Here is a 25,097-nt window from a genome sequence, read left to right as displayed (position 1 = left end):
GTGTGTGTGTGTGTGTGTGTGCGTACATGCGTTAATACTGGAGCGAAGGTTCAGAATTTTCAATAGTTTTGTATGTACAGTATAACCTTCAAAGGTAGTTTTACCCCTCCAAAACTTTGTAACCATGGTAGTGCCGTGTCTTATCAGTAAAAAGGTCATCCACTAAGACCATTTTAATTATGTATTCTCTTTTAATTTATATTCCTCTGGAACAACAATGCCCCCTCATTTATCCAACCTTCAATTATCCAAACACTCGGTTATCTGAACAGTGGAAATGAATGTTCTATTGGAGTAATCTGTCTAAGGTGTTAGAATAGTTGAGCAGGCTCTATATATAAATGAATGGGCTTTGATTATCCGAACTTTTTTAATTTCTGAACGTGTCTTGGTATCAACTTGGGATCAGATAGTAGTGGAAGCGTTGTACTAAGCATATCAGACCCTTATTACTCTCAAAGGGCAGGTGCCATCGGAGTAACTTATCAACACGTTCGTTCCAATGCTGAAAGATGAGCTAGAACGAGTGCACACTTAATAAAACTACTGAAATTGTAATAACAGTGTTAAGCTGTTAGTACAGCCTCTGCTTTTTATCCAGTTAGTGTTTCTTTAATGATTTGGTACAATACACAAAACAGATGGTAGTCTACAGGATGTTACGTTATATCACTTGTTCTTGTAGGATTACCTGAAGGTGATCGGTTTCAAAGGGTTGAGATATGTGATTGTGTTTGAGAAGTTATTGCTACTGTTGAAGAGGGACAAGAAAGAGTCAAGATATTATTATAAAGGACACATTGATGTATGTAAATACTTGTAAATGTGTTGGATGCTTGTGTACACTACACTACACTACACTACACACACACACACGCATGCACGCACACACACACATACACACACACTCACTGATGCTATCAGGTGAAACGCATGACCTAATTTTTTGTCTTCTTGAAAAATGGGTGATTTCTAGGATACCAATAAGATTTTTGTCTACAAACAATTTCTGATCACGTTTAAAAATGGTACTTTTGCTGAGCAATGGAATCAGCAATTTGATATTAACGGATAAACAGTTAAATGACTGCTTATAACTGCTCTTGACTATTTTATTACGGTATATGACTGCTCTATTAGAGTATCTTGATCTTTGATAAGGCAGACTAGTATTCTATTATTTTAATGCAATTGTGCCACACGCTTGTTTACGCCTATGGACTATGGTTGAAGCCAGATCAAGGCAGATGGAATTACTGGCAAGTTAGAAAAGGAAGGATGAGTGATTTTGATTCTGGTTAGAAACATTTATGGTTGCTCAAGCACCCATGCTTCCTATGCTCCTGCTACAATTGGGGTCCACAGATTACTGGGGTACTGGGGATATGAGTAACTCAGCAGGAAGCTGTATCAAGTCCTACAGATGAAAACTCAGGCACCACATAAGTTTAATATCTTCCTACACCTCTGTGCAGCTGTAGGTAGTCTTTATCAACATCAACACACATGTAATGTGATGTACAAACATATACCTATATACGTAGTTACACAATCAGACACAAACAGTTCACATAACTGGTGGTTGTATTTATTTATTACAAATGTCTGTTTATAGGGTGAAGAAGTTTCTGTAATGGCAGCACCTATAAGGAACCATCCATTTTGTTTCAAGGTGTTCTCCATCACTAACAGAGACTACTACTTTCTATTAGAGGTAGATAATACCTGTACCAACAGTTAATAATATGAGAGTGTCTAACATTGTATAGTATTGTAACATGTGATTGTGTGGAAGTGTAATGGAACTCTTCCTTTTTGTGTATTATAAAGAGGTTTAGTTTTTTGCTTGTTTTAACCACACGGTCAATGTTTGAACCAACCAATCACCCAAGACTGAGTGAGGATGTACCATGGAGTCGTGGACAGCACTCTTTTGATTACAATATCCTTGAAGGCCGGTTTGATTTGTTGACATGGTGATGCATTTGCAATTCCGAGCAATATCTGTCATTCTCATGAAGTTATCCTTTTAGTTATCAGCCATGCTCTCTACAACAGTGCTGTTCTTGCTGGATTGATGTGTTGAACACATGTCCTCATGTCTGAGGTGGTCTTTGTTGTTAAATGCTAAAATTTAAGCAGCATTTAACTTCCACACTATCATTTGTTACAGTACTATACAGTGTTAGATATTATTGCACTGTATGTTGTGTACAGGCACTGTATGTCCATATATGTACATATTTGATTCCAATTCTTTACTATGTAAGGTAGCAGCACAGCTGATAATCCTAACTTTATCAACTTTGCACTAATCCCTTTCATGACAATGTGGCTGTTGACTTTGACCAACTAAGCACTCGAATGGAACATACACTATATCTTTAACAATTTACTACTCTAATAGAACAGACATTCTTTATTTTACAATGACAATACTTGAATGTGATAGTACTATTCTAAATGCCGAAGTGTCAGTGCAATCCAATATGCTTCATTAAATTGTAAGCGTGTGATCATGCCTTGATGTGCTCATGTGTTAGTTGCACAAGTATAGAATACAAGAAGAATAATAAAAGTTCCATTGTCCTGATAGATTTTCATCATTATGTGTTAGGATGACAGTACAATTGCTGTGGCATTTCAGAGCCTAAGCACAAGAAATTCAAGTAGAAATCTCACCACAGATAAAGTCAGAGTGATCGCCAAATTCACTACCAATCTTATAAAATTGTTGGTGGCGATTTTACCCAGACAATGTTGAAACTGAAAGCTGTATGTAATGATTTACTGGTACACCAACTGGCTTCAAATATACCTACAGTATTTTACAACTTGACAATACATGTGTGAATGACACACCCATTTACCATCACGTACTGTAGAGTTTTTAAAAATAATTTTTATTTTTACAGAGATGACAACATCAGCCAAGTAGGCTATTCTTTATCTGTGCCCTGAATTGTACTGAACATACTGTATATGATACCATATTTCTATATTTATAAACTGTTAAAAATATTTAGTTGAAGCTAGCATCTGACGAAAATTAATTACACGAAAATTTTTTACCAATGTAATATTAGAGAGGTTGGATGAAGTCAGCTAACTGCTATCTGGCCACCTGGATCGAGGCTTGGCCGTTGGCATGTCAAGCATATGTCTTTGCTGCAGTCATTTAAAAACAAGGGCCTCCTTCATCCTAGAGGAGAACTGTCTTCGTCTATTTTGCCGCACAAGCGATAGCATTGGTAATGATGCCATTCCGTGATAGACAGCTACTATAGGACACATTAAATGACGTATCATACAGTGCAATAGTACTGTACGTATATTAGGGACATCAAAGGTGTGGGAGTGATCTGTGATATAATATAACCCAAAAACCTGCCATGATTTTTCCTCACGACGACATGACAGTATTGGTTGGATTAAACCAAGCCCAAAAGTGTCTTCAGATCGACCCGAAACGTTTGCGTCAAGTTGCTACAGAATTTAGGGAAAAAAAATATTCAACAGAATTTTCTACTGCCTGCCTGCCTGATGCCTTCAGTCTAGCATAGCGGAAAAGTGGCTACAACTACAGCCCTAATTTTTTCACAGAAACGTTTCTAGTTCACTTAAGAAAAAACCTTTGGTATATTGATAAGCATACAATGCTTGCGCTATTGTCTTACCTTTTATCCTTCTTTACCATGGCCATCAGTCAAGGTTCTACCGCTGAGTGTTAATAGACTACAGTATGGCTTCCATACCAGTGTATATTGCATCAAACTATTCGAATACACGTGGTCGCCGGTTGCACCAAAAACACGCATATGTGACTCGCTGTTGATATCAATCAGAGAGAGCAACTCATGGCGAACTATATAGCAATGTGTAATTCAATAAATATAGTTTATTTAGTAACAATGTTAAGCCGAGTCGGGTCATCCAGGTCCTGCTTTACAAATTATTTGGGTCTGACCACACGTGCTAAATTAAATGTGGACGTGTTACTACACATCATAGCGTAGCTCTGCTTCTTTCATGAGCCACACCCACTTATGTAAATTACTGTCTGTAGACATATGGTAGCCATGCCCATTCATCAGTCCGTAGGTATGCACGAATCCATGTCCATTATTGTCTGCAGGCTTATGTAGAGCCACGCCCACTGATCAGTTGTTATTGTATGAGTCATAATCTAGTATAATAGTGCTGTGAATAACTCAGTAGATATTTAGTGGTCATGAGCTTGCAAAATAATTCACAAACAAGTGTAAGAGAATGTAGCTCAGTAGGGATATTCACTTCTTATTGTTTCACAGTATTTGGACATTATGTACTACTCCGATCCAGCTTGTTTCAGTACATTTTATTGCAGCATTATACACTGTCCCTAATCTAGTTTAAAGTTCCATTTTTTTTCTTATACTTGTATATACGCAAATATACAAGTTGCATGGAATAAGCTTCTAGCTACAGCAGTTCCACTCCAGTCCATTGCTTGATTTGTGCTGACGGATAACTTCTGAATCTGGGGTGCAGCACCTCCATGGAACGGAGATGCCACACTTCAGTTCCACTGCTTGTCATTCTGCTTCTCCTATATACAAAAAAGCCATAATAAAGTTACGTTATTCATTGTTAAAAAATTTTTGTCGCTTGAGGACACAGGTGAAAATTTTTTTACTCAAAAATTTAACTCATGAAATTTCTTGCAGCTTATATTTATAGAAATACAGCCGGTTTAGCTGGATTGCTGGACCAGTGGAGGTAAAGTTTCATGCTCAAGGAAACAACAGTGGCAGCAGGTCCCTTCCCGTGCATCAAGTGTGGGACCTCTCAGTAACCAGGCTGACCCCCCCCCCCAAGCAAGAAACTGGTGGTGTACAACTCTGCAGTAAAGGATGCTGTATAATAGGTCTTTATCCAAGTGACAACTTGATTATGCAGTGAAGGAATATTTACCGGTAGTTATGGAGGAAGACTTTAATGGTACTCTTGTGTGTACACAGCCTGACTTAATATTGTTTTTTGTTCACATCCATCACAACTACACAACTGCACAGCCTGGTTCAGTCTAGCTGTAAAGTGTAAACCTGACTGATTTGGTGCACATACCAGCTTCATCTAACTGAAATATCTGTAGCTCTCTTGGTAGTTAACTTGAAGACGGCTGATACCACTGTATCTTTGGCTCCCAATGTTGATCAATTAGATATGTTGTTCTAGTGGAAAGACATACACAGTTGTAACTACTACAAAGAACAATTATGAGCATGCGTTACCTTGTAACCAACGTAACCAGTTACAAAGATGGTTTCCAGGATTTCTGAACAAGAATGATTAATTTTAAGCCACATACGTGTGAATCAATGCTCATGTCACTTCATGTCATGTCTAAGGCACACAATCCTATTGTACATAACCATCATCAACAGCTTCTACAAGTGTCTTTTCCCCAAAAATTAGCTCTTTTTTTCCATCATGATTCATTGTCCACGAGGATTGATGTCTGTATATTATTGCTCTAATGTAGTTCATTATAATGGTGACTGAATTATACCAAGCAATTAACTATACCTAAAACTATTGGCATAGCTTTTGGCAGGTACTCAGGAGCAGCAACTTTTGCAGTAATACATTGACTGTCTGTTCAGCTGGCCTATTAAGAGAATATTGTGTTACACCCATTCACACTATACAGGGTTAGCCTGAACATTTTCAACTAGGGTTGTTGAACTTGGGTTAGCACTTGTTCACACTACTGCATCTGACACAAGCTCAATAGTGCGAGCGCCAAATAATAATTAGCTAAAACAAGTGCACAAGCTTTTGACGCTTAATAAAAGGCACTAGGATTGTAGTGAGGAAACATAGAACCAGCTGAAATAAGTCGTACAATGTTATAGCCGCAGCTAGTGAGTGCTCAGGAATATTAACGCATTGTTAGAGCGTAACTGTCCCAAAGTCAAGCAGAACTACAATACATCATAACCACTTTGAAGAACAGTTTTTAGAGTGTAGAATATACTTGTTCTGTGACCAACAGAAGCAAGTTATATTGTTAGCCTGAGTTGTCTAGTTCACAATACATTCACACTGTATCCTATCCCGGGCCAATACATACCAGTCTACCTCTCCTTGTTGTGCTATGCTGGACCCGGTTTGGCACAGCTCGATTGATTCACAGTGCAATTTGTTTTTAGCTGTGCCGTGCTATACCAGGGTTTGAAGGTAGTGTGAATGGGGTGTGAGTTTTACCAGTTTGGTCCTACAGTATGTGGCCACTGGCCTTCTTAATGAAGTGGCCACTAAGTGAGGTTTCACTGTATGATATATGTATCACCCTTGTGTCTCATATTTGATTTGTAGGAGACACACAGCTAGGAAACTTATGTACATATACATGTAGCAACATGGATGCAGCTTCAGCCTGCAGAAAACTTTTCTTTGTGAAGTGAATTAGATATGTACAAGATGTGTTTTTTGTCAATGTTGTCTGATATCTCAGATACAGGCTTTTGTTTAGTTCTGTGCAACTTGTTGGCTGTGTGAAGTCTGGTACTTGTGTGAAGTCTGGTATTTGTGTGAAGTCTGGTGGTTGTGTTAGTTACATCCATAAAAGTGACTGTGGATGTCATGCTGTAGGCACACATGGGCACATGGGTGTGGCAATCAGATGACTACATATTACCTGCTTGAGGGAATTGGGATCCATATACAGATACTAGTATTCCCCACCATTTTCTATACTTCCAACTCATTCATACAAGTTTAACTGCAGGTTAAAGAGTGTTAACGCATCTAATCCATGCATTCTCCCCTTTGTTGTCATTCTATTCAAACCTCTTGCACTTGATGGAATGTGGTTATTGGGGGCAAGTGGGATAATTAACTCATTGTTTCTGGACTCTGCTCAGTGTATCAACAGCTTGTGTCTTTGCTCTGTGTGAAAGTGTATGAACTTGGTCATCAGCATCTGGCTACTGTAGTTTCGTCGCAGTTGCATGCAGTGGCTCCAGCTTCTGTACCTTCAGTTATCCACATCCAGTGGTTTCTGTCATCTCTGCTCCAGTGGTTCCGGCCTCAGTTCCACTACGTAGTCCCAGTACCTCCATTTCCCCCCCTTGCCACGGTGATACCAGTGTCTGCGCCAGTATTACAGCCTCCCACATCGTCCACTGTCTGTTTGAGTCTTTCCCAGAATGACCTGTCCAACATTGCCACGGTGGTGGCTGGAATCCTACAACAGCCGAGACCTTCATTTAGGAACCTTTGTCCTCCACTGCTACTCCCACTAGGATGCAAGCCCCACCTACATTGTCAGGTAACTATCGAATATTGACCATTGTTGTTTCTGTTGTTCATGTACCCTTGATGTTGGTGCAGTGCACTATCTGTCTCTTCCTTCGTAGTGCATTACTGCTAGTTTTAGTACAAGACCATCATCCAGCCAGTGGTATTCTCCAAAGGGGCCCTGAAAAAAGGGGTGTGGTAACTAATCATATCTGTCATATAAATTTCTTTGTTTGCTCAGTGCAGCACACTATTGCAATGCAATAGAGCTGCCATTATCTCTGCTATTTGCTTTGTTCAGGTGACTTCTCCCAGTTGAACCATTACTGGCAGCATGGGGACTCCTATTTCCCCCTGTGAGCAGCCTGTCGGTCCTCTCTCAGCTCTCCATAGACCATTGCCTAGTAGTCTCGGAGGGTATTCCCTTGGTTCCCACAAGACTCATAGAGAAGATGCTGAGAACTTGTGAATCTAGCCCAGCTTGTTGGAGGATCCGACCCACGTGAAGGCTCGTCAATCGTGGAAGGCTACATTGTGAGCAAGGTTCCCAGGAAATCTCCAACTATTATTGACCTCTGCAGCTGACTGCAGGCTTACGCCATGCTCATGGCAGTCCTCCTGTCTACCCCAGCAGGATCCAAAGAGGAAGCGGCAGGCCTCGCTGCTCACCTCCATGTAGTACTCCAAATCTGGGTGGCTGATAGTGGCTCGTATATGATTGGGAATTTAAAGAGTGGGCAGCTGCTAAAGGGATTAAAGTGGGGTGAGCTCAACTTGTGGAAATGTCTACCCTGGCCAACCCTCCTCGTCCCTTCAGGACGTACGGATCTGTCCACTGGTACAACCCCTTGTATTTTCATGCTCTTGATGGTAGCTACATCTCCTTCATAGTTGGTGATATCAAGAATCAAATCTACAACTGGGATGGTATGTTTGAGTACTTGCTATCGTACAGGTTTACAGATGACTTGTTCTCATTTACTTTTATACATACCCAGTGGTTTGATTGACTGTGTACGATGTGAATGGCACCAGCAGGTAGAACATCACACCTCCTGACTGGAACTGCCACTGTGGATCCACTGATATCAGGAAATTGATGCCTCAGTAATTTCTGGCCTGCAATGATGATTGCATCATCTAGCCACAACATTTGCTGCAAGATGTTCTTATGTTCAGTGAAGTAAGGGAATCCACATTAATGAAATACTGTTTCAGGAATCACAAAAGTTTAGATTCTTTATATATTATAGAAATGGTCTTTGTTGATGTCAGCAAAGAAGGTGACAATTGAAGTATTGACAAAGCTTTCAATTCATTTAGGGAACCTGTATTCCACGGAATAGCCGAATAATGGAATAAACAAAAATCACATTCAAACTTTTTATTATTGTTTATGGCCTCTATAACATTTTAATATACATTCCTTACCTCGTAAAGAACACAATCACGATGGCGCTGATCCTCTGGGCGATCTTTAAATAGGACTATTCACTCCAGAATAATCTAACTGAGCTAAACTACCATCAAATACACTTCACTACACAATCGCTAAAAAACTAGAAGTTCTTTGTGCTATGCTTGCTCATACCAGCTGTCACACATGAGTAACTGCCCGAATTTATTAGAGTTATATACGAAGTGTTAGGGCCGAGGTTGGAGCTCTGATGTTGGGAGCTGAAAGCAGTATTTATCCTCCGGATTTATTTAAAACACTTTAGGAAATGGTAACAGAGTTATAAGAAAGGTTAGATTACCGTAGAGTTTGGTTGTTAAGCGCATCCGCCTAATAAAACTCAGCAAAAAAATGTTTCAATTAATATATACTTGTTAAGCACATACGCTTAATAACCAATGCATGCGCTTTAATCCGCGTTGGTCATGGATTCGTTTCACATGGATTGTGTTATACGTGGTCACCATGTTTATAAAAATATTTGGACTCCTTTTATAGGTGAAGTACTTCATGTGGAACAGGAAGCACACAATGATGAAGATTGCTTTGCTGTAGCTGTAATAAAGACAGGCGAAATTGTAGGACATGTTCCTCATGAAATATCACACCTCGTTTGGTACTTCATTGAGCATGATGGAACTGTATCCTCCGAAGTTACTGGACATAGAAGACGGGGAATTGGATTTGTTGTGCCGTGTCATTACACTTTTTGCACGAAGAAGAAGCTAATTGGAAAACTGCGCAAGAAATTAGAGAAACGCTGGATTGTGCAAAGACCGATTGGAAAATAACTGTACAAGAAGCTGACTGTTTGATATGATCAAAAGTAAATTGAATCATGGATTTGTAAATCAATAATATTATGTACAATACAATTATACAATCATGTATTTGTTAGACAGTAAATTAAACACCTGGCACCATCACATCACATTCAGATAGTAAAATATTCGTCAGGTGTGTCCCTCACTTCCAGTAAGTTAATAAAACCACCAGCAAATGGTGGAAAGCGCTCTTGATTAGTAATCAAATCAAATGGAACAGTCAATTTTGGAAAGGTCTGTGAATCATCGTCATCAGATTCTGAAGAGAGAACAATTGTGTAGTCATCAGAGCTGCAGGTATCACTGGAACGATCACTCTCACTGCCATCTTCTGATTCTGAGGATACAAATGGATCATCGTCATCACTCTCAACTTCATAATCTTCCAAATCTTTGATGTTTATTTCATTGTCTTCTGAGCCATTGATTGCGACAGAAACTCCACATTTCTTGAACCCCCTGATCACCATGTCCTTATTGGCAGCAACCTTTTCCCAGGCTTCTCCAATCCATTTAGTCAGCAGGATTCTCCGCTCACTTGCAGTAAAGTTCCCATGCAAGTAATCACTAACATTTGCCTCCATGTGAGTGGTAGCAAGCTCATCAACTGCCTTCTTAAAAGGACCATTAAAAACTACATCCAAGGGTTGCACAAGACTGGTACAACCCGGGGGAACAAGGACAGCAATGGTATCACATTCATCTTTCAGCATGGTTAGCACCGATGGAGTTTTCTGGGCTTTGTGATGATCAAGCAACAGCATCATTTTGCCACTGACATTACGTTTCCAATGATTACGTATCCAGTGCTTCATGCAGGGTTCATCACACCAAGCTTTTGCTTGAAACTTAACACCAACGCGTCGATCATATTTTAGCTGCTCTCTGAGTGAGATACGTTTTCCAGTTCCTCTAAAGATCAGTAATGGTTTTACTCTAGGAATGCCATCAGCAAACAAGGTAAGCTGGACTGTGCACTGACGCTTATCCAGGCCAGAACTCCCACCTTGGACCCACACAGTTTTCACACCTTTATCATCATATGTAGGCCCATCTGTAAAAGTGAATGGCAGAGGTGTCTGATCAACATTAGCAACGTTGCTGGTGTTAAACTGACCCAGCTTGCCTATCTGTGGTCCCACTGCTGCTTCCTGGCAAATCTTTCGATGAAAGTTTTGAATCAACTGCTTCTTTGTTGTTGGAACATTCTGTGCTTTATTAGTTGGACGCCGTAAGCTGATGTTATAACGTCGCTTGAATCCAGCAAACCATGCATTGGAAAACTTGAACTGAGAGCCCGCTTCTGTTGCTTGTAGTAGCTGTTTCGCTCTCGTTTTAAACCACCACCCTTTCACTTTCACACCCTTTTGCCAGTAGCTTCGATACTCACGATACAACTTGTCTTCCATTACTGGGTATGGCGGTGTTTGATCAAACTGAACACGCTTGCGTCCCTTACTGCTAGCCTGTATCTTCCTTTAATCCTTTATCCAACAAAGCACAGTTTTCGAGTTCATATCAAAGTGTTTACATGTCTGATACAAATTCCGTCCATTATTCCAGTACCATTTCGTAACATTTAACTTCTCTTCTCTGCTGTAGCTTTTCCGCGTGTTTGTACACGTGCGCCTAACAGACATGATAAGTCACAAGAAACAAGCATGCGCTTAACAAATAATATGTGCTTAACAGGTACATGCGCTTAACAACCAGACTCTATGGTATTCCATGTATGTAGGGTAGCTACCTAGGGGGTGGATTGTTTTGTCGTAAACTATTTGGCCAGTTAACTAACTAGCTGCTCGTGTGTGGCAGCTGGTATGAGCAAGTATAGCTAAAAGAACTTTGATTATGTAGTGAAGTTAACAGTATAGTTTAGCTTAGTTAGATTGTTCTGGAGTGAATAGCCCTATTTAAAGATCGCCCAGAGGATCAGTGCCATCGTGATTGTGTTCTCTACGAGGTAAGGAATGTACGTATGTTAAAACGTTATAGAGGCTATAAACAATAACAAAAGCTTAGAATGTGATTTTTGCTTATTCCGCTATTCCATATTCCGCAGAATACAGATTCCCATTCATTTAGCAGCACAGATAGAAATAAATATGCTACCAAACAGATCATGGAATTTTGCGTAGGTATGCAGTATTACTCTTACGTATATATTATGGGAAAACACCGCAATGTAGAGGTACACTATTTAAATGCGTGTACTACCATATTTTGTCTACAGGAGAGTTTTTTTTACATGAGGGTACGCAAAATCTCTCCTATACAATATAGGAGTGTGTGTGTAAAGAGAGTACTTCTATCCTTTACCGATTGCTGCCAACCCATGAAAATCACAAATCTACTACACAGTTTTAAGTGTGCATGTTAGTGTTTCATATTGTGTAACAATATGTACAGTCAAGAGAACATAATAAAAATAGTGAGGGCTGCTTGTAGTTCCGTAGTTCAAGTTCCGCACAAGTTTAGTGGGAACTTGTACAAAAATTAATATCATTATCATTACCCTTTGTTCAGAATTTCTCCCATTGTGGGGGGTCAGCCTCAATGTCACCACTGAGTGGTTTATATAGTGTGTGTTTGTAGTTGTAATTGTGGTGTCCAGTTTAGTAATAGGAAGCCATCCAACACCTGCTGTACCATATTAGTGATGTCTGTGAATGTATTTTCACACGTACCACATATGTAAAGTTGTACATAAACACACGCACAACACAACACGCACGTACTTAGTGTATAGACACATTCATGACTTCACAAAGTTGTTCACTTGAATACTTGAATATTGGTCAGTTTTGGTCTGCAATAATATTTGTTCTTACTAGACAAAGAATGAAGATGATAAGATGAAGTGGATGGATACTCTAGTGATGTTGATTGAGACTGACCTCTGTCTGTCACCTGAAGAGATCTGGGTGAGTACTACTGTATGAGCTAGTATGTTTGCATGGTGTATACAGGTGAGGAAAATATGGTTCATACTAGGGCTGGGACGAAGCTTCGAACTCGAAGGTTAAGTAAACTTTGAAGTTTACTTAACCTTCAAATTATAAAAGTACTAGCATTGGTACCTGCCCTATGTGCAGGACCATCTCCACATTAAACATTTTAATGCCACGAAGAAAGACTAGGCATTAAACACAAGCACTGTTAATGTAGCTATGTAGGGTACATGGTGATGTCACATTTTTTAAAGAGCATGAGGTTTTCTTATGTCATTAATGATGCAAAACACTAAAGTTTATTGTTTGTGGTTTTGACAGGAATGTAGTTTAATTATTCAGTGCATCTTCCCTACCAGTGACTTCAACGTGCTGTATAGAACAAACGAAACCTTAACTGCTTTACATGAGAACTAATGCAACAATAATTAATATATTGGGAACCAAGCATAAATATTAGTGTCCTATATTTGCTGTGTAGCATGTATGTCGATAGTACTTTAAAGTACATGATCCTTATGCAGTACATAATAATTTATAGTGAAGCATGTATGCAAGGCTAGCTAATTAGTTAAACTGCATGCAAGCTAAGGCAATTGTATACAGTATACCCTACATTACATACAGGTTGTGTACACACGGTACAGTTTCAGTTTCTACATTTTGATGTTTACCTTACCAACTGTCACAAAGAGAAATGAACTTGAGCATAATTTAAAGTCAACACAATTTGCAGTTATAGTTACTGCATGGCAAGCAAAAGTTCAGAACTTGTCCTATGCACTTTCAGTTCTGATGTTGCAGTGACACATATACCTCTTGCCATACAAAAACCCAGTTTTGAAACACCTGCAGTGTAATTGACCAATAAGGTAATGCATGAATCTTTAGAGTGAAAGCATGTAAGCAGGATAGTGAAACAGTTGTACCAGGTCAGATGCAGTTCCTCGGTGTAAACTATGGATCTGCATGGTTCCAGTGTTATCATTTTTCAGATGCACAGTAGTATTTGTTCAATCATGCAAGCTGCCTATTACTACAGTAGCATTGAGGTAAGTCTGAACAAACAGTTTTTCATGTCAGTGCACACCTATGTGCTTAAAACAAAGATGTAGATATTCTGGATACTGGTGAAAGAAGCTTTTACCTACTCTAATACAACACACTGGACCAACACACAGATGGACAAATATGTTGGCAATTTGTCTGCCCTGTCCCAAAAGTGCTATAAGAGTCCCTATTATGTGAGGTAATTCAGTGCCAGTGCTGAAAAACTGATCATAAGAGTTTGTAGATGAAGACTTGCATGGAACAGATAGAGCAAAAAGGTGCATCAAAAAGGTCCCAGAAGTGAAAAAAAAAGTTATGACCTAGGCGGGGATTGAACCCTGGCTGGTTATAATAACTTGGGGTTAAGGGAGGTGCACAAATCGCCACAGTTGTTTATCAGTGGTTTTGACAGGAATGTAGCTCAACTTTTCAGTGATCCTTCCCTACACCAGTGCCTTCATCGCCCTATAAAGAGCGAACAAAAGCACGTATTGATTTGCTACAACAACACTCGAGTTGCCAGATGATGGGCGTTTAATTTCGCTGAAGTCCCGCCTCGATACGTGCTTTGCATGCCAAGATATGATGAGCTAAAAGCCGTGTTTTAAAAAGGTGTTCACAAAAAGGTACTAAGTAGAAAGAAAAAAATCTGTCAACACGTGGATTTGAACCCACGACCTCTTGCACGCTAGTCAGGCGTTCTACCACTTGAACAGTATGTGCTGTGGTTTTCAAAGGAATGTTGCTCAAGTTTTCTCTACACCTTGGCCTTCTACGTGCTGTAGAGACCGAACGGAAGCACGCGTGAACTCGTGATAACAATCTTAGAGTAGGCGGATGATGAGCGCTTCATTATCAGCACAGACTATGTCGATTCGCTCCAAGTCTGGTGAGTAAGCAGCGTGACCGTCAGACAGACAGACATTTTCAGCTTTATATATATAGATCCTTCGAAGCTTCATTATGCACTCATAGTCTACGAAAGAATTATAAATGTTGTTACTTTATTCCTCTCGCATAATCAATGTTTGTCTACTCGTGATCGATCTTCGTGTGCCATTCCCACTTTTAAACCATCATAGTTCAGCTTGCTACCATAGTTGCAGCCTTAAAACACCTTATAAGGTGATAGATAATACATGGAAAATGAACTTTTAGCCATTACTCGGTGTTTACCTGTGGATGATTACAGTATAGCGGACAGGCCCATTTGCAATTGATCGATCGTGTCATTCAGTACTGCTGCTATGCACTTTCCAAATGCTTACAAACTTATTAAATAGGTTTAGAAAGGTAAAACCTAAGAAGGATGTGCATAAATACAAGAAAACCTGTAACTTGAAAGCTAACACCGAAGCTTCGGATGTTCGAAATTATATTAGCGAATATTCGAAGGTAAATTTCAATATTCGTCCCAGCCCTAGTTCGTACCCACACAAAACCAACCATGTCAGTGATAACACTCCTACAAATTTTATGTGTCAATAGTTCTCACTGATCATCATGAAAATTTGGAGTATTATACTCTTCCAAGTTACAGATTGTTGACATTTTGTTCTAATGTACGTAACTTGAGGTTTACACAGTTCCTTATGCTACATATGTAGCTTCTTGTGTATTCTGTCACATATAGTACAAAACTGTCTCTGTGTATGAGCACATTAAATTGTACTGGTACACATGGATTAAACACATATATTATTCCTGTTGTCATGCAGATGAAGACTAGTGTTTTACCGAGGAATGCTGAATTGATTGTTCATCCCTGGAAGCAAGACTATTGTAAGCTTGTGTGTGTGTGTGCGTATGCGTGTGTGTGTGGGTGTGTGTGCGTTTGTGTGTGTGTGTGTGTCGCACATGCGTGTGTGCGTGTTTGTGTAGTCCATGTATGTGTCTGCATGCATATGTATGTTTGTACGTGTAGCTTGTCTTGGGTTCTTGTAACACATTTGGAATGATGAATAAGAATGTATTTATACAAAACTATCAATTAACTCAGTCTCTACTCTATTTGTTGTCATTCTTCATAACACACATGTCGACCACTACCATATGTTAGGGCTCACTAAAAATGTCATTGCTTTTATAAACTGTTTTATCATGAGACATGTTTTTATATTGTTCTCATCACACACATCATGTAGACTCTAATAGAAGGAGACCTCGGTCATATCGTGAGGATGAACCGGTCATATCCGAGCCACGCCAAATTCTCTCAGACCAATCAAATGTTAATGAGGACATTGGACCACGTCCTGTTGTGTTCAGCCGACATCATGCAAGTCGAAGAAAAATCTCTGTCAAACGTAGTAAGGTATGCAGTGATCTGTTGGAGCTTTTGATAGCAATTTTCAAGTACAATTTTAACCTGTCCATATAATACTATAATGCTGTATGTGGTGTACTTGTACTGCTTCTTCTCTAAAAGTGTATAATATATAAGAAATCTTTATAATAATGAGGACTTGTCCATGTTACCATTATACACACATTTAGATCTCTGAAAATGGAACAGTTTTATTAGTAATGTCACCTTAATAACCAGGAGATATTTTGACCAATACAATCATGACACTTTTCTAATATGAATATTATATGTATTAGTAAATAAATTTGGGCACAAACAAACGGTGTCAACTTTATATGGTGGCTGTTGTGGTTCCAGTGTTGTAGGCTTATGTGCTGCTACATGTAAAACCCCCCAGGAACAAACTCACTCTGTATCATTACATATGACATTCAATTGCTACAATTGGTACATGTACTATTAAGCTGTGTGTATGTTTAAATCAATTTGTTAATTTCTTAGGAATCTGATGACATGGAAACACAACCAGGTATGGAATGAAAACATTTCATTTTCACTATATGTACACTTTAGCCTTAATTCTACTGTCCTATGTAGCAGGTCTGTGTTGTAGTTTTGGAATCTGTATCATTTTTATCCTGTTCTTAGACTACAACAAGTTTGATACTGAAATTTGATTGGCTGAAAACGTGGTCTCTAAATCTCGTAGAGCCACGGTCATGTCCAATAGAGACCACGCTTTGAGGCGATACGAAACACAATAATTATGCGCCTGTAACATTGGCAACGCATGGGCATTTAAATGGCTAGTAACAGCTGTACTGAATTAGAGGGAGGTGTAATGGGCTTGTTTGTACTAATCAACACTACATTACTTGCTTACAAGCAGCTGTCGAGGCACAACAACAGCAACAATGAGTTGTAGTCCAGTCGCTGAGTCCAGTACTTCGATACATAGCATGCGCCTGTAACATTGGCAACGCATGGGCGTTTAAACGGGTAGCAACAGCCACGCTGAGGTCCCGCCATGTCGGGAGGTGTAGAGGGCTTGTTTCTAGTAATTAGTCATACATTTCCTATTTACAAGCAGCTGTCAACTCAAGATACAATAACGAGTTGTAGTCTAAATAAGTTAGACGTCAAGAACCACTGGGTTCTACGGGATTTAGAAAACCCTCAGGCCCTTAGTAGCGCCCTCGCTGCGCTCAGGCGCTACAGCCCAGGGCCTTCGAGTTTTCTAAATCCCGTAGAACCCTGGTTCTTGACGTCTAACTATTATATATTAGACAAACATCTGTCTGTATGTGTGTGTGCATTGTACACATGAGGACAATTTACTGCAATTTTGGGTGAATTGTGTGCCAACAGCATTGTTGTGCTCTCCTTACTGTGTGGATAGTAAACTTGAATTGTATGCAATTAATGAAAAGATTACAGTATGCTCTCGACCCCACATAATTGAAAATGATTGCTCAATTAGAATATATAGTAGTGTTTGTTATATTAGAGTAGTTAAATCTGTACATTTGAATATTTATGTCTATGTTGTAATCTGTTCATATTTTTATTTCCTGTAGGATCCACTAATACAAATATTTCAGACATTATTCGAGACGAGACTCCTTCCCATCCCAAACTATTAGGATACTCCACAGTTGCAGACGAAAACACGGAAATGAATCACTTAGTTGAACCGCCAGACGACGGCCCATTACAGTGGTCAAAGTTAGCTGCTCACGACTCCCATATTGGAGACAGTGGAGAAGATGGCAAAATGGGTAGAGGAGATCTGAGAAACATGTCAATTCTTGCACAAATAGAAGAAGAAAAGATCATGGATTTTGTATCTGATGAAACAGCTGGAAAGATTCCTAAAGGAATTCTGCCCTACAGAGAATCAGTTATTAGTATATCTTCATTGGAGAGTGTCAACTTGGAAGGGGAAGATAGTGATGCGACGTCTGTGGCATCCTCTAAACGTAGCTCTCTTGTCAGCCTTGGTGATATTCAGATTTGTACAGATTCACCAATGACCCCAAAACCTGAAGATGGTATGTATGTTAGCTGACTGTTTTTGTTGTTGTTGTTGTTTGTTTGTTTTGTTGTAGCTGTAGCCTCTCTCAGTTGGGTAGAAAACTTCTGATGAGTAGGCTTCCATTACTAGCTTATTTATTTGTGACTTTTTCAGCCAATACCCACCTAGTCCACACAACATTCTAATTTCTTCTTTTTTCAGTACTAGCATTATTTACAGTGTTCAAAGTATGGGTTAGCCTATTACGGTGAGCAGTTTTGGAGTGATAACGTTAGACGGTAGATAGAACAAAGAAATCAATTTGTACAGTGACTATATACAGTATATACTACAGGTGACTAATTCATACTCATAACTTTTGCTTGCATTAATACTTATCCTCGTCATTATTAAATGACTCATATTAAACAACACTGATGTACAGTACTACATAGGAGCCTAAAACCTGACAGTTTATTGTGGACTTGACTTGTAGACCATTAACACATATCTTCATGAAAATGCCAAATAACTTATGTCTAGCCTCCCCCACATCATTATACTACACAGTAAATAGAGAATAGCATCGGCTTTTATTTTAATCAAAACTGATTATTCAAGTTATTTGAACTGATGTGTGTGTGTGTGTGTGTGTGTGTGTGTGTGTGTGTGTGTGAATTATGGATGTTTATACATGTATGTAGAATGTGATGGTGATGCAGAAGATCACGTGATGCAAGAAGATGACATGATCCATGATGACATCACAGAAAGTAATCATCAGTTGCCATTGACAACAACAGGAACTGATGAACCTGGTCTCCATGATGATGATAAAATTATTCAACCAACATCATCTGATGATGTCACTGATGGTGGAAAGCCTGAGGTGTGTGTTAAATGGAATATAAGCCCTATAGTCATGCCATTATAAGAAATTAACAATGTATAGTAGTTTATACATGTTACCATAGATAGGGAAATATTCGAGAGTAAGAATATTTTGTGGTTGCTTCAACCAATGAAAATAATATTACGGTCGTGAATATTTTCTAATTGTGAAATATTATTTGGTGGCTTGTCATAAAGTTTGTGGCTGTATTACACAGGTCAAAACTAGTGTACTAGTTTGAACACTGAGGAATGATGGAGATAACAGAATGGCCTATAGAGCCCTCTCTGCCAGAATTATTGTAGTTGCATATGATTGTACTAGCTCCGACTACAACAAAAGGTTGAAACATACCTAATGCAGTCACAACTGTAGGGATCCATTACAATTAGATGTTCATTGTACAACAGATACCAGTTTAACATTGTCATACCTTGATCAACTTCATTGTGTGCCGCATTGCGCACTACAGCAAAAGAACGTAGCGAATACGGTGCTGGCTTCTAATCCCAATGGTATGCTGACTGCAGATACAGTATAGAGGTTAATAGCTCAGCAGTTTGTACAAATATTCACTGGTGAAATATTGTTGTGGCTTAAGCTGCCTGCGAAAATATAACATCGAATATATTTTACAACTAAATTATCTTGAACGAAAATTTCGTGTTTTCAGTAACTTAATTGTGATTTATCTAGGAAAGACTCTACGTAGCTAATATCACATGCTAGCAGTGATGTTGCATTACACTACAATGGCTATAAACAAATTAGTTGTAACTGGGAGTGGCATACAGTATTATGTGATAAAGGCAATGTGACTTCTAGCTGAAATGCAGCTCAGCAGCAATTTCTTTACTTTTCAGTTCCCAAAGTGAAATAATGACCACATGCTTTTTGGAAAACCGAGACAATAAACTGTGTGAATTACGTAACTTTGCCTGGCCTTAAGTAGCTTTCACAAAAGTTAGCAAGAGAAAGGTCTATCTGATGGATTGTTGGCTAGCCTTCCCTATTATAGTTTCATTGTGTTATTGTGTGCTTCTATATCAATTCTACACACAACATTGAAGGTACGGAGTAATCCTAATACCAGGGTGATCCTTAAGGGTTGAAAATTCCACTTCATGTCCTCTTTGCTATGTCAAAGTATTCTGTTTCATTAAAAGCCACATACTAAATTAGAGTGATTAAATTAAGTAAATGAATAGATGTCATTTTGATTCGCTCACTTGTAAGTAAGTACACTGTAGCCCGTTGTTTCAGAGAATGGAGACCTTCTATGCTACAGTTGTACTGTATTTATTATTATTATCATTAGCACTTTACAGTGACCAGCACTGAAGGTCCATCTTAATGCTTTTTTTTTCGTTTAATATACTTTTCTGTCATCCTTAGGAAGGAGACTCGGAGGCCGCAGCAGTCATAAAGACTGAAATACACACAACATCTTCAGATACTGACTCAGAAGAGGAACATGATATTGATCCTGCCATACACTCCAGTCCCATGTACAGTGGACTCATTGACAAGGACAATTCACAACAGCCTGGGGCTACCGATGAAGACATGTTCATAACTGCCTCAGGACGTTTTATTGCCCCCAGCAGTACTCTGCCTCGCATGAGACGTAGCATGTCGGTGACAAGGAGTATTACATATTCATTATCAGGTTCTGCTCCAGGGATATTAGGGGCAGCTGCTCGTAAACGTTTTCGTCTGTTGTCAAGGCAATCAGAGGAGGGCCAGAGCAAAGATTATACACAAAGTGATGATGATGATGATGATGAGGATTATGTTGTAGTGAGTGACCACGAGGATCAGTTGGTGACTACCAGCCTTCCATTGAGGGTAAGATGTGTTGTGTGTGTGTGTTGTGTGTGTGTTGCATAGGAGGAGGAGGGGGTTATTGACAATACATTTTTAATTGTGTATTCTCAATCATAAAGGATCCAAAATTATATCCATTTACAATATGAAACAATAGCCCCTTTTATCATACACTGTAACATAACAAACAGTACAACTAAAAATTCACATGATACACTGCTCATGCTGCCATCCTTATAGGACTTGTAACCCTAGCGTATTCTTTGTGTGTTCCTTGTACTGGTACTCAGACAAGGTTGATCCTTCATCTTGTGATCTCAAAGATGTTGAACTATTTTATTGCCAAATATTTTTGTTAAAACCAATTGTGTATCTATACCATATGTGTGTGAGGGCCCTTATAATGATTCTCAGCACAACAGTGTCATTTTAGATGAACAAAAGAAATCCTTTAACTTGGTGCCATTCTTGGCTGCATAATCACAGAATTGTGGCATCCTCCTCTGACTAGTATAGTAACTGTATTTAGTGTGTATGTGATTGTGTGACGTGTTATCACCACACACACACAGAGGAGTCAGTCCATGAGGGTATCATCAAAGAATCAGTCTATTAAAAGATCAGGACGCAGAGCAGCATTTAAACGCCATTCCAACACTAACCCAGTTGATGATGGTGGTCAACCTGGCCTCTTGCAACCTGCAGTGGTAGGTATACATGTGTTGTACATTCTTTTTAAATGTCTCTAGCAACCAGTGAAACAGATCCTATTTAAGTGTATATGTGTGCCAAGTTATATACTTTTGTTGTTGTTTCATCAAGCAAGAAACTTTACTTATTCTATCCGGCTGTATAATAGGGATCTGGTAAACTGGGGAAGCAGCCATCATCAATGGTTACTAGGTGTTAGCTAGGGAAACAAATGCCAACTATCATTGTCTCATTTAGTGGTGTCGGGGTCGTTGTGGAACTTTTGAGTCCACATCCTCTATCCATGTGACCTGACAGTGCTCCACTAATGCTGCCCCAGGAGGATTTTCCTTCACAAAAGACTCGAATGCCTGAGTGGTACACAGACATCTCAGTGGTACACTGGATGGTAATAGCTGTTTTGCATAGCTGCCAGAGGCATTGTGCGTGCGTGCGTGCGTGCGTTCGTGTGCATGTGTGTGTTGTGCCATTTGGTGCATGTGCTGTTTCCATTGTTACAGGCTGATGGTTCTAATGATCAGTTTCTTGTTAAGAATCTAGCACCAGTGTTTGGCCAGATTAAAAGTGATAGTAAGTTGTAGTGCTGTACTTACTGTTGATGTAATTATGAGTGTTGTATTAGAATAGACGATGATTGTATTGTTTAGTGCATTGCTCCTGATAACAGTCGGACATTGGGACAAATTAGCTAATGTCTGACCATCAGTGTATTTGGCAGGACATAATGTCCTATCAAAATAGCCCAAAAACCCCAGGGTGTGCATATTTGATTATACTAATAATATCTGTGTCTTGGTTGCTAGGAGATTAAACATTAAAGCCACCCAAGAGAGTGACCACAAATGTACCAATGCCAACCTCTCTGCTGTACAGAAACCTCACAAAATCACTTGTATAGTGTGTCAGCACATAAAAGAAGTCTATCGTCAGCACAACAAAGGGAATGCCTATAGCCAGAGTGCCTTACATTAGAGAATGTTTACTACGGACATTGTTATAGGCACTTGTGTCCATGTAAAGTATAAATACGTATGTCCGGACAAGTTTGGATTTGTCAGGACATTTGTCCTGGCACTTAAGAATTCTTATCGGGAGCACTGCTTAGTGTAAATTTCTTGTCTGTTTTTTTGTTGAAAACGATTTTGAAACTATCTAAAGTTTGATCTTGTAATACAGTATACTACTAGTCTCATATGCCTGTCTTTAAACTGTCATCATACAATTGTTGTTGTCTTTCAGGTGGTACTGTACCGATCTTTAGTAGTGTTCTCCCAGAAACTGATACACCATCATCACCACAGGTAGACTGTGTCGTGTCGTCGTGTCTCTTGGTTGTCAGCGTCACACACACACACACACACACACACACACACACACACACACACACACACACACACACACACACACACGCACACGCACACGCACACACACACACACACATACAACACTATACACACAAACACACCCACACAGGTAACATGTTGAAATTAAACTTAGCGCATGTTTTACAGTATACTGTCGTAAAGTGTTTGGGTACAAGAAGAAAAGCAATGAATTTAGTCTTGAATAGACGTATTTTCTTGGTGATGAATTTATGCAAGTGTCTTAAGTTCAAGAAACAGGGCCACAGGGCATGCCCTACAACAAAATTACTTATTCAGTACAGAAGTTACGGACAATCTCAATTAAATAGAACATACTGTATTACACTTGCTGCACTCTAATAGAGCACACACTAATGCTCAAACTACTCTAATAAAATGGTCAGATTTAATAAACAAAATTAAGGATGGTGTCTATCGTAATCTACTGTATCATGTTACACTAGATATTATATTGGTATCTTGTCCCTACAGGATGCCCAGTTCAATTGTAGTGTAGACACTACAAACATTAGTACATCCATCACTACTGATAGTCAACAACAATCTACCAAACTCACCGAACCATTTCAATTCACTGCTATAACTGACTCAACCACTACACCTAATACTACTGAACATAGTAAATCACCACCACCTAGTAGTGAAAATGACAACACCATATTTAGTACTCCAGCTAATCAAGAAATTCCAATAATTCAGACATTTTCTCAGTCACCTTATGTGGCTGGTAAGACACCATTGCCTACTAAAGTGATGTCACCCTCACCACTGTTTGCTACACCTGTGGAAACTGGTACTACTGGGGGTGACACTTCACCAGTGTTTGTTACACCAGTGGGAGACACTTCTGATGCTGTTGTTAAAACTCAGTCAAAGGATGAACAAGTTACCACTGATTATGGTTATACCGAGGATGACAAGAATGATGAAGTAAAATTACCATCAGAAATTGCTGAAGGTATATAATTATGTACTATTGTGCTGTTAGTTTAGTCCTTATTTGGTTAAGACGGTATGTGCATCGAATGTAAATTTCATGATGGCTTGATGTCTATAATTTCAATGGGAGCTTGTAGCTTCTTTCAAGATCATGTGATGTATTAATACCTTTGCAATGGGACCACAAAATTAATTGGCCTTTTTCAATAGTGCGGAATTGTATTTCCTGAATTGTTTTTGTATACAACACATTTAAAGTACATGCCATATTTCGGTTAATTCAACTGTATTTTACTGTGTTTAAAATTCTCCACAATTAGATGATGATAATAAAGAGGACAGACCTATTCCTTCACTGATAACACCAGCTAATGATGACGTCACCAGCTCATCATCACATGCTAACCTCTCAGATAGTCACGGATCAAGTCTTGAACCATTTAGTCCTCTAGTCACTTCACTAGCTAAGAGTCCTATATTACAACAAGTTGTTGATCGTGATAAAGCTGCCTTCCCAACAACCCCTGACCCCGTAAATCAAAATCTCTCACAGGATCAAGTACTGTTGAATGTTGCTAACAAACTGAGTGCTACTAAATCTCCTAATGAGTTACAAGTTAGTGGTGGTGGTGGCAAGCAGTCACGTCGAAGACGTTCCAATGAGCCATATTCTCCTAGTGGTAAACACCTTCACTCTCCTGATGCTACTCAACGTGTAGATGACCCCATATCACCTGCTGTTACTCCATCATCTCAACTGTCTAGAAGTCTGGGAGATGTTAATCCTAAACTGAAATCAATTTCTGTGCCGTCATCTCCTGCAACTGATGTGTCATTTGAATTGCCTGAAAATATTGTATTGAAGGGTCGAGTGTCTTCACTAAGTTTAGGAGGGAACGATGGGAGTAGTGTAGACTATATTGAGGATGGAGATGACTATTTTATTGATGATAATGTAACAGAGAAGACACAATTGATTAGTCCTGCCAGTGCTACACTCAGTCAGTCTCAGTCAAAGCTAAGCAGACGTCAACAAAAACATCATAAGGCAAGACCTCGGTCACAAAAAGCACTAGAGGAATCACAGCCTTTACTGAGTGATGAAGAAGATGAACAAACTTATGGTACTGTTCAAGAAACATCTAACCCTTCTCCAACTTCTTCAACTGCTTCATCGTGGTCTGTTCGCTCGTTTTTTGGTTTCCTTGTCAGTCTTGGATCAGGTTTAGGTAATTTGTTATGGTTTTACATTACTGGGTTCTTCCGTGGTCGTGGTAACCAGGATAACAGGAGCATCAACTGATAAATTACAATAATGCTCATTATATTTCATGCAATTCTTTGTCAGTTGTTACTTTTCGTAACTCTGTACTGTAATTGTGAAATATCTGCATGTGTGTATTGTGTGTAGCTATATACCATTATTTTATAATAGCACTATGAGTTACTCACTGTG

The 25,097-nt window shown here is 39.2% G+C and overlaps 1 protein-coding gene across 1 annotated transcript in view; it reads left to right on the top strand.

Moving 5' to 3' along the window:
* Window positions 1-25,097, top strand: part of LOC136246654 (uncharacterized) — a 33,207-nt gene extending 8,110 nt beyond the window's left edge. Inside the window, exons 9-22 of the mRNA XM_066038184.1 lie at window positions 686-805; window positions 1,616-1,714; window positions 12,399-12,488; window positions 15,284-15,347; window positions 15,710-15,879; window positions 16,375-16,402; window positions 17,451-17,924; window positions 18,592-18,776; window positions 20,175-20,627; window positions 21,179-21,313; window positions 21,818-21,887; window positions 22,557-22,618; window positions 23,174-23,660; window positions 23,962-25,097. Of these exons, the coding sequence (XP_065894256.1) occupies window positions 686-805; window positions 1,616-1,714; window positions 12,399-12,488; window positions 15,284-15,347; window positions 15,710-15,879; window positions 16,375-16,402; window positions 17,451-17,924; window positions 18,592-18,776; window positions 20,175-20,627; window positions 21,179-21,313; window positions 21,818-21,887; window positions 22,557-22,618; window positions 23,174-23,660; window positions 23,962-24,944 (3,420 nt within the window). The 3' untranslated portion in view covers window positions 24,945-25,097. The remainder of the gene's footprint in view (window positions 1-685; window positions 806-1,615; window positions 1,715-12,398; window positions 12,489-15,283; window positions 15,348-15,709; window positions 15,880-16,374; window positions 16,403-17,450; window positions 17,925-18,591; window positions 18,777-20,174; window positions 20,628-21,178; window positions 21,314-21,817; window positions 21,888-22,556; window positions 22,619-23,173; window positions 23,661-23,961) is intronic.

The sequence above is a fragment of the Dysidea avara genome, chromosome 2 (genome assembly GCF_963678975.1).
Source record: "Dysidea avara chromosome 2, odDysAvar1.4, whole genome shotgun sequence".
NCBI lineage: Eukaryota > Metazoa > Porifera > Demospongiae > Dictyoceratida > Dysideidae > Dysidea > Dysidea avara.
The sequence above is the reverse complement of the archived record's forward strand: the minus strand, read 5'-3'. Positions and strand labels throughout refer to the sequence as shown.